The sequence below is a fragment of the Acomys minous genome (assembly GCF_964271855.1).
Source record: "Acomys minous genome assembly, chromosome: 9".
In the NCBI taxonomy this organism is placed as follows: Eukaryota; Metazoa; Chordata; class Mammalia; order Rodentia; family Muridae; genus Acomys; species Acomys minous.
Window position 1 is genome coordinate 115,417,427 of NC_140490.1, and position 11,083 is coordinate 115,428,509.

Below are 11,083 nucleotides of genomic sequence, written 5' to 3' on the forward strand. Positions count from 1 at the left end.
CTAAGTTGTTTAGGGTAGTTAGTCTTGAACTTGGGATTCTCTTGCCTCAACCTCACAAGTCACTGGGATTGCAGGCAGGTACCACCAGACCTGCTTTCTGCCTTCTGATTCTAGGTTTTGTTTTGTTTTTTCCCCACTTAGTACACTGTTTGAAATTAATCCATGAGGTTTCTATATTACTAATTCATTCCTTTTTAAATTGCTGAGTGGTGTTTCCACGTAAGACTCTACAGTACTTGATACATATGGTAGAGGGACGTTTGTATTTTAATATAAATAAAAGTAGGCTAATGATTCATCTGTGCTTCTAACCTTAATACCCCCACCCTGTTTCCTTGCCAAATTTTAATGTAAGGTTATGATACCCATAAAATTTAGATGGCTTCCAAGTTTTTCAGTGGGAGAGTTTAAGGTTAGAATCACATCTGGAATATGAAGTGAGTTTTTTCAGTAAGAGTGTGTGGGTTTAGTTGGAGGGCTTTGTTTGTTTGTTTCTTGGGATATCTTTATTTGGTTCTTGTTGCATTGGAGATTGAGCCAGGGCCTGGCATGTGCTAGGAATACCTTGTGTGACTAAACTGCATTTTTATGTGTGTGGCTGTGTATCAAATTCAGCACCTGCCTCATGTGTAGGAAGCAGGTGCTTTGCTAGCAAGCTACATCCTGCAGTTTGTATTCCCCTTTTTGCTTTAACTAGTTTCAAGTTGAGAAGTATGGCAGTGATTATTAATATTTTTAAGTGGTTAGACTGAGTATGTGTGCGCACTGTAGCGCGTGGTTGGAAGGTAAAAGACAGCGTGTGAAGTCATTTCCCTCTTGCTACATTTGTGTGTGCTCCAGGGATTAGACTGAGAGTGCCAGTTCTGGGAACCAAGTGCATTGCCCAATGACCATCTCACTGTTTCCAAAATTCTTTAAAAGGCATTTTCCCCCTGAATTAGAACTCTATGTTGGTTATTTTCACCATACGGAAGATAGTTTTGGTTTATATTGTTGATTTAAAAAGCCGGCTATTAGTCTTAAGGATATTTCATTTGAAGGTATGCTTTCTCTTTCTCTAGCTTTCTCTAATCATTTGAAAAAAAATCCCATTTTTGTGTTTGATAGTATATAGCTTAGCTATAGTTTAGTGTTGATTGTAGATTTCTTTTTATTACTCAGCTTGGGATTTGTTGTCCTTGTTTGTGAATTTGATCTTTCATTAGTTCTGGAAAAAAATACAGTATACTTACTTACATACTATGCTAACATTTGTTTTCTGGAATTCTCTGTAGATATATGCTATATAGTAAATCATTTCACTGTATTTTTCATGTCTCTTGGTTTATTCAAAGTTGTTTATCTCTAGAACTCAGCTGCATAAAATCTGGAAAGCTTTCTGGTGGTGTATTTTTCACTTTATACAGTTTCTTTTCAGCTCTGTCTGGTAGATCCGCTTTCAGCCCACCTATTGAGTTTTTAGTTTCAATTACAGTTTTTGTTTTAATGTTTCATTTTTGCTTTTTGTTTGTTTTTGTTTTTTTTCTGAGACAGGGCTTCTCCTGTATAGCCTTGGCTGTTCTTGTGTGTGAGCACTTTGTTTTGTACACCAGGCTGGCCTCTAACTCACAATTATCCCTTCTGCCTCTGTCCCCTCAATCCTGGGGTTAAAGTTGTGAGCCACCACGCCCAGCTCCAGTTTTGTTTAAGTCACTTTGGGCATTGTTTTACATTTGTCACAATTTCAAATTGATTTTTTGTTCTTGTGTGTGCCCTTTCTTTCTCCCTCCCTCCCTTCCTTCCTTTCTTTCTTTCTTTCTTTCTTTCTTTCTTTCTTTCTTTCTTGTTGTGTTCCATGTAGCCCATTCTGGTCTTAACTTCTATTTAGGCTGAGTCTGGCCTTGAACTCCTGATCCTCTTCTCCTAGCCTCCTTAGCAGGCTTCCCACATACCAGGCCCAGCTTTCTGGGTTCAGTTTTTGTTTTGTTTTGTTTTGTTTTGTTTTCAGTTTTTCGAGACAGGGTTTCTCTGTGTAGCCTTGGCCATCCTGGACTCGCTTTGTAGACCAGGCTGGCCTCGAACTCACAGCGATCCACCTGCCTCTGCCTCCCGAGTGCTGGGATTAAAGGCGTGTGCCACCACGCCCGGCTTTTTTTTAAAAAAAGATTTATTTATTTATTTATTAAGCACACAGTGTTTTGCCTGTACACCAGAAGAGGACACCAGATCTCATCATAGATGGCTGTGAGCCACCATGTGGTTGCTGGGAATTAAACTCAGGACCTCTGGAAGAACAGGCAGTGTTCCCAACCTCTGAGCCATCTCTCCAAGCCCCCTGGGTTCACTTTTTATATTTAAAATTTTCAAGGCCATTCATTGGTATAAATTTGTAAACAGAGTGATGATGCTCTTGATTATATATTCTCAAAGTTGTTCTTTTCCCATCTAATGAGTTAGAAGTTTATTTATAATTCCTGTCAAGTATAATATCACATGATACAGAAGACATACAACTGACTGTCGAAAAGTCAGAGTTATGTGTGAAAAATCAAATGACAAGACTGGCATCTGTTGAAGAAGAATGGAAGGAAACCAAATCTAAAACCCACCTAGTGCTTCTCTGCGTCTGCGTGCTCACCTGCTCCTCCTTTGCGTAAGAGGATTGTCATTGTTCTCAGTGGTCCTTCGCGTCTCCATATTTGTCACATTCACATGTGGATTGGCTCTTATTTCAGATGATTGGCTTCAGTTCCATCTTTATACTTCCTTATAAACACGCTATTCTTGTTTCTCATTTTAATTCTTCTACTCAGAGGAAGCAAAGGCCCTCTTGTGTGCAACCACTTTGTTTTATATGCCTGTCTCTTCTCTACTGTTTATGTTGCTTTAGTTTTAACTGCTTTCACTTACAGAGGTACTTGGAAAGCTTTGAGATTTTTTTTTTAATATTGAAATTTATTCCTCTTCCCCTTATCTTTAACCATTATCATTAATTTCTCTGAAGCATTTGACTTTTTTCAATGAGATTTCAGGAAAGGCTAGGTTGTACCTGCTCTGATTTTAATCATTTTGCCGTTACCCGATACAATCTTTCAGTTCCTACCACAGAACAGAAACTTTGTAGCATTGAAGCCACACTTGGCTGGGTTCTGCACAATCCAGTTGCTGAGTTCACTGGTTCTTTTTCACATCTGAGTTGATTGCTTTATTCCAGGCTCTTACAAGTACTAATAAACAAATAATTGTTTATGTCTCCATAAGTTTCCTTTTCTTTTTACCTATTATTTTGGTACCATGTTTGATTGTGCTGCCTAGGCCTAAGCAACCATCTCACTTGAGAATCTGGGTCTATAGATGTACAATACTGCACCCTAATGGTCACTGTGACATCATAAGCTTGCATTTTGGAAGGACACATAGCAAACATGCTGAGCAAATTCATTGTGAAAGAAGTGTTAGCAGGGTAAGTGGGGTGGGAGTAGGGTGACTGGTTGAAGGTTAGTAGGTTGTTTGGGATAGTGTTCAATTTGATGGTGTTATTTAAACAAAGACTTGCATGCTGTAAGAAAGGACAAATGAATAATTGGAAGAAGAGATTTCTGGGCAGAGAAACATTGATTTTAAAGACAGCTTACCTGTCAGCTTGACAGAAATGCAAAATCTTAGGCCTTTCCAAAGATTTAATGAGTTGTGAGTTCTGGAAGTAGGACTCAGTGGCCTGCTGTAGCCAACCCCTCTCTGTTGGTTTCTCATTTGTCCTCAAGTTTGAGAATCTCTGGATTAGAATAATGATCCTCCTGAGGTGGGTTCCTGGCGTGCCTGAGGATGACAAGAGGCCATCTTACTGTGTATGGTGGGTGTGTGTGCTGTGCGTGAGCGGTGGAGGACACAGAGAGATGGAGGCAGACCTTGCAGCGACTTTGGTTTTGAGTTCTGAGTGAGGTCGGGGAGGGAACTCTTAGAGGGTTTTGAGTAAAAAGACCCCCAAAACTTCTGTTTTCAGGAGATCTCTGGCTGCCTTGTTGAAAATATTCCATAGTAAAGATAAGTCCCTCCCTGCCACACACACTTGTTTGTTTGTTTGAGATAGGAGCAGCTCAACAATCAGCCTCAGCCGTCGTCGAACTCACGCTGTAGACCAGGCTGGCCGTGAGCTGACAGGAATGTTTTTGCCCCTGCCTTCTGAGTGCTGGAATTAAAGGTATATACAACTACACTGGCCTCCCCGCTCACGCCTTTCTTTCTTTCCAGCTGGTGGGGTTTCACACCTTTAATCCCAGAACTCAGGAGGTAGAGAGGAACCATGCCCTTTTCTTTTTTCTTTTTTTCTTTTGCTTTCTTTCTTTTTTTTTTTTTTTGACAGTTTTTCTGTGTGGCCTTGGCTGCCCTGGTCTTGCCTTGTCAACCGGCCTGGCCTCACAGCTCACAGAGATCTGCCTGCCTGTGTTAGCCAAGTTCTGGGCTTAAAGGTGTGAGCCACCACTGCCTGGCTTTGTTTTTTTTTAAACTTATGTATATGCCTGCAAGTATGTCTGTGTAGCATGAGCATGCAGTATTTGTAGCATCCAGATGGCATCAGATCCCCTGAAACTAGAGTTACAGACAGTGGTGAGCTGCCTTATGGGTGCTGGGGATCGAACCAGGGTTCCATGAAAGAATAACCAGAGCTCTTAACCACTGAGCCATCTCCCCAGACCTGAGAAATTCTGTCTTGAAAAACAAACAAGCCAAAAAAAAAAAACCTTTCTGCGTATAACTTAATTTTTATGTCCCTGATTTTCCATTTTCCTGGGTCATTCCCCTGTGACGGTTTTAATTATGATTTGGATGCTTACTCCAGCTTACATGGAATCCCAGGAGTCAGGGCTAGTGAGCACTTGGCAACCGTAGAAGACCAGTTCACGTGTTGGAGAGTCTAGATAAAAATGGAAACCATAGCAGCTATGATAGATAGTACATCTCTGTCGTTCTAGGACTTGAGACCTGGAGGCAGAAAGACTTTAAGTTTAAAGCTGGTCTGGGCCACATAGAGCCTTTTCTGCATTCCTCAAAAATGCTGGAATAGTTAGTTATAGATGGCAGGATGGTGTGTAACTGATCACAAGGCCAATGCAACAATGACCTGCGTTTGTAGCTACCTGTAAAGTCTTTCTAAAAATGAAAAGATTTATTTGCTTATTATTTATATATAGTAGTCAGCCTACATGTGATCTAGCAAGTCAGAAGAGGGCACCAGATCTCATTACAGATGGTTGTGAGCCACCACATGGTTGCTGGGATTGAACTCAGGACCTTTGGAAGAATAGCCAGTGCTTTTAACCTCTGAGCCATCTCTCCAGCCTCACATGTAAAGTCTTATGTCTGAACTTCAAGGTTACTTGTTTTACATTGTGCTCAGAAGGTCTAGTCTACTGGCACTTGCTCCTCTGCTACGTTGAAGGAGGTTCTGCCACATTCTTCAGAAGCATGAGGTCTTAATGAGCTCTTAGATGTCTCATGGCCAGATGAGACTCAGGGTTCCCATGTAGGAAAAAACCTAGTGTGTTCTGTAATATGTAGTGCTCATTGGAAGGCTGTGGGTTTTTGTTTTTAGTTGGTTTTAGCTGTTTAGTGTTGTCTAATAGTTGTTACATTAACATGTGATTGATTTTATTGTATTGGTACATGTGTCTTATTTTATTGAGACAGGGTCTCATCAAGTAGCTCTGGCTAGCCTGAGACTTGCTGTATGTAGACTAGGCTAGCCTTGATCTGCCTGCTCTTGCCTCCCAAGTGCTGGGATTTTTAAATACATGTGCCTTTAAAAAAGGAAGACCATACAGAAAAGCTTTATCAGTGGTGATAAAACTAGCCTTTTTTTTTTTTTAAAGATAGTGATCTCAGAAAATAGTAGTGCATACTTTACATATTAAGTGAATTTTTTAAAATGCCCATTACTGTAATTAATGTTACTTAACTTTGAAAAAGACTGGAAATGTGCTTGTAGCGGTCAAAAGGTTTACAGTGTTTACTATGAAGTAAGTAGAGCAAGGTTTGTTATTGGAAATAAGATGGTGAGCTGTAGCACCAAGGTATGGGTCATAACACTTGAGATTCCGGGCTGTTAGAAGGGCGTGGCTGTGATTCCTATGTGACTCAGGTTATTTGGTCATAGTTTTATATACTTTCTGTTTTTATATGTTCTCTTATGTTTCTTTGGGATGAAATCGTGCATACGTAAATGTGAAATTTATGTTGGGCTAGAATTATTTTTCCCCTCTTTCCTTTCCTCTCCACTCATCCTTCTTTTTTCTTAGTTCTGAGGATAGAACCCCACATAAGCCAGGCAAGTCATCTAAAACACTAAATTACACTCCCAGCCTTCACCACGTTCCAATGCATCATTTTATAATGAGTAAGCTTTTCCCCTTCCCTCTTCTCTGCCAGGATTGAGCTCAGGGTGTATACATGCTAAGCAAAGCTGGTTTACCCCTGAGCTATGCTCCAGCTCCCCCCCAGCCCCTCTTTCTGTTTTTGAAATGGGATCTCACTGGGTTGTCCAGGCTGTCTTTGAACTCACTTTGTAGTCCAGGTAGCCTTGTACATTCTGATTTTTTTGCCACAGTTTTCTAAGTAGCTGGATTTCGGGTCTGGGCCACCTGACCTGAGTAGAATTCTTTGTTTTTTAAGTCTTAGAGGAAAAGGAATCTGCCTCAGATTTGGTGACTACCTTTTGTTTTTTTTTTTATCTGCAGTGCTTGAGTAATTACTCTGTTTACTGAATAAGCTGCATATTTTTTTTTTAACCAGGTGACACTTTGTGCAACAAAATTAAGATGTTTAGAACACTAATGGTATTACAGAAAGGAAACAAACAAACAAAAAAACAAACCGTAAAATACTAGATTGAAATTTAAATATGCCACTTCAGTTGTGTCACCTTGAAAGATTTCTGAGTTTTATCTTCGTTAGCTGAAGTCTCTATCTCAGGAGCACTGTAGCTATTAGTGCTGTTACTATGTGATCTGTAAAACGGTTGTGCATCAGGTAATGTGTATACTTGGGATAATACTGTAGAAGTCTGGGTCCAAGGCTAAACATCTGAGAACAGTAGGAATGCATTTAATTTTGTTGCTACATAAATTGTTCTTGCTGTGTTCTTCTAGATAAATGGCCAGTTTTATAATGCATAAACCTATAGTCTAAATATCAAGTTAATTTTAAAATTTTAATTGTAATAGTTTGTCATTGTGGTTTCTCTGTTTAGTAATGAAGCTTCATTTTGATTATCTACTTCATAAATTCTGTTCCTATTCTAATTATTTTAGTTCTAAAGCTATTTTATCAAATTATATTTCTAAATACTTGAATCATTTGCCTTATAAATTAAAAAGAGGCTGGTGTCATAAGTTTGGTCAGATTTGTATTTTCTGTGTGTGTGTGTGTGTGTGTGTGTGTGTGTGTGTGTGTGTGTTCTCCCAAGAGGTCAGTCTTTGGTGTTCCTTAGGATGATCATGTAGGCTTTTTGTTGTTTTTTGGTTTTTTGGTTTTTTTTGGACACAGGGTCTCTCATTGGGACCTGGACCTCAGTCATCCTGGCCAGCTCCCTATTAACTACCTGCTGTGTGTCACCATGTCTCCATCTTCCCAGTGCTGAGATAACAAATGCAAGCCACTACTCCTGGCTTTTTAATGTGGTTCTGGGGATCAGACTTGGTTCTCATACTTGTGTGGTTACCATTTTATGGACCGAGCTATTTCTTCAGTTCTTCATTCTCTTTAATTTGTATAATTTTGTTTGTATATAATAAAAGATTAGTATTCTTTAATTTTGGTTGAGGGTCATGAAAACAAGACCATAATAATGACACCCATTAAAACAACTCCTGATTTTATGTTATATAGTGTTACTTGCATTTTGGATCAATTGTGGTTATATTTTAGAATACTCATAAGATGCTATTTTATTTTAAAGGACTAGAAGATAAAGAACAAAATTTATCAAGAAGAATTAGTACCTCAGATATTCTGTCTGAAAAGGTAAGATGGTGCTTTGTGGCATTGACTACCTCTATGACCTATACTTGCGTTGCTGTAGTCTATACTTTTGTTTTTACTTATTTTAGATACTTAATCTCATTATGTAGCTCTGGCTGGTCTCACACTTGCCTTTACTTCCCGATTGCTGGGAGAGCTGGTGTGTGCTGCCGTGCACAATTTGTGGTCTATTATTTTGAAATGTTTGCTGTGACCATAATGAAACAATCTGGAGAATTGTTTTAGAGTTTCAACTAAAGTCTGTGAACTGTTAACTTGATGTGGAATTCATATTTATAGCTGACCTTTTTATTGTTTTTGAAACTTTTAATTCAGAGTTTATCCTCCAGTTTTGTTGTATCTGTTTCATCTTACACGGGCTATTTTGGAGCTAGGTGGGTCTTGGTCTGGAGTCATGCTGTAACTCCTTTCTAACTGAAGGAGCTGTTGTTCCCTTGCGAGTTCTTGAGCCTCTGTGCTCCTCTGTTTGCTGTAGAGCGAGTTCAGAGTCAGGTGTCCTGGGGTGCTGTGAGGCTGTGGTAGAGGAAAGCACAGAAGCATCAAACACTGTTTAAAATGTGATGTGTACTGAGTTTCTTGAGCCTTTTTGTATTTGCAATTTCTTTTATTGTAATTTCAGTTGTTATGAATAAACTGAAAAGATTCAGAGTCTAGGAAAGATGGTCCTGAACTTAGGTGAGATAATGTGACAGTGAACAAACATATAAACACATGTTTTTAAAAATCTTGACAGTAACCGTATGAAGTATGTTGACCTTATGGGTGTTTCATAGATGAGGTAAGATGCATTCGGATCGGTTAAATGACTCGCTTAACTTAATAGGAAGTAGATGGCGGCAGGAGCTGAATGGTCCTCTGACCCCTACTTCAGTGACCTTAGTTCTGAGTCGCTGCTTCAAGTACCTTATATAGCTGTAGGACAGAATCAGTGGTATTTATTTCATTTCAAGGGAAATAGTTGCATAAACTCATTTCAGTGAAAAGTGATGATGACTTTTTGAGTAAAATATAAATCTATATTTTCCAGTAGAATTTTCTGTTAAAATATGGAAATATTTCATAATTGCCCTATGCAGTAGGATAGCTATTCATAGCAGCACACATGACTATTAAGGACCTGAAATGTGGGCCTGGAGAGAGGGCTCAGCAGTGAAGAGCTCTTGCTGTTCTTCTGGAGGACCCAAGTTGGGGTCTCAGCATCTATAGTGAGCACCTCGCAACCACCTACCTGTAACTGCAGCTTCAGGGCAGCTGACACCCTCTTCTGGCTTTTGAGCGCATCTGCATACATTATTTAGAACCCAGTGTGGTAGTATAGGTTTGTACTTTCGAGGGTTGTGACTTGAAGGCTAACCGGAAACAAGCATTCATGTCGTCCATGAGAAGCAGTGTGATGTGTGCCCGTGGTTTCCAGCAGTGGAAGGGAAGAGTCACTGCTAAGCTGAGTCGTCAGCTGGCAGCCACCGCTGCTGTATACTTACAAATAAAAATACTAGAGCTTAGGGAAATCATAATTACACAATACCAGTTAGACAGAGTTTTGTGGGTCTTAATTAATGTATTAGAATATGAAACCATTTCTTCTGCCTCTTCATAACATTAAAAGGATTCTCCAAACTCTCAAACTCACTCCTAAGAACTTCTGCTTGGAGTAGCTTGCTATTTTCACTTCCATTTCAGTGAAAGTGCGTGGAGTGGGCTAGTTTTCTAAGCCATTTCAGGCTATAGCTAGTAGGAATAAGAAGTTCTGCTAAAGTGTTCTAGAGTGGCCAGAAAGACAAGGTTTTTGATGTTTTCACTGAAAAGAAGAAATAAAGAGGTAATTGCATTTAAATGTTATTAGTAGATGCACACATTTAAGCAGAACAAATACTTACCAGTTTGTAAAGTGTTTAGGGAGCAGTAAAAAATTTGAAAGGTAGAGTAGAAAACTTTTTTTTAAACCTATGCTTTTAAGATACCCTATTTTGAGCTGGGTGTGTGGAGCACGCCTTTAATCCCAGCACTTGGGAGGCAGAAGCAGGCAGAACTCTGTGAGTTCGAGGCCAGTCCTGTCTACAAAGTGAGTTCCAGGCCAGCCAGAGCTATTACACAGAGAAACCCTGTCTCAGAAAACAAAAACAAACACCAACCAAAGAAACAAACAAAAAAGGTATTCTATCTTAGTTTCTTTGAAGAAAAGTGGATATTCAAAATATTTTAAATATTCAGAGAATATCCATATTTAGAACACAAAATATTCAGATGAGTATGTCTTTTTCCACCTGCAATAATAGGAAAAAGTTGGCATTATACTTGGTATTGTACCACGGTCCTTGGGATTCTTTTCTGTACTGTAGTCTGATAAACGAGCTCACTCCCCACTCTAACTTCTTCCTCTTCTCAGCTTCACGTTTTCAAGTTTGTGTAGCTGCTTTTATTTACTTATTTTTGTGGTTTTTTTTCTTTTTTAAGATTTTGTTTATTTATAATTATGTATACAGTGCTTTGTCTGCAGGTATACCTGCAGGCCAGAAGAGGGCATCAGATCACATTATAGATGGTTGTGAGCCACCATGTGGTTGCTGGGAATTGAACTCTGGAAGAATAGTCAGTACTCTTAACCTCTGAGCCATTTCTCCAGCCCTTTTTGTGGCTCGCCCTTTCTTCCTTCCTTCCTTCCTTCCTTCCTTCCTTTCTTTCTTTCTTTCTTTCTTTCTTTCTTTCTCTTTTGTAGACAGGGTCTCTCTGTAGCCTTGGCTGTCCTGTACTCACTTTGTAGACCAGGCTGGCCTTGAACACACAGCGATCTGCCTGCCTCTGCCTCCCGAGTGCTGGGATTAAAGGCGTGTGCCACCACGCCCGGCTTTTGTGGCTTTTTCAACACAGGTTGTGTGTGTGTGTGCGTGCGTGTGTGTGTGTGTGTGCGCGCGGCCTTGGCTGTCCTGGGCTTGCTTTGTACACCAGGCTGATCTTGAACTCACAGAGATGCCCTGCTTCTGCCTCCCTGAGTGCTGGGATTACAAGCATGTGCCCCCACACCCCCACACCCAGCTTTCCTCTTTTGCTTCATATTGGCATATTTACA

The 11,083-nt window shown here is 39.9% G+C and overlaps 1 protein-coding gene across 1 annotated transcript in view; it reads left to right on the forward strand.

The window, feature by feature from the left end:
* ZFC3H1 (zinc finger C3H1-type containing) overlaps positions 1-11,083 on the forward strand; it is a 55,784-nt gene that overhangs the window by 8,553 nt on the left and 36,148 nt on the right. The window contains exon 3 of the mRNA XM_084795147.1: positions 7,934-7,998. Within this exon, the coding sequence (XP_084651273.1) occupies positions 7,934-7,998 (65 nt within the window). The remainder of the gene's footprint in view (positions 1-7,933; positions 7,999-11,083) is intronic.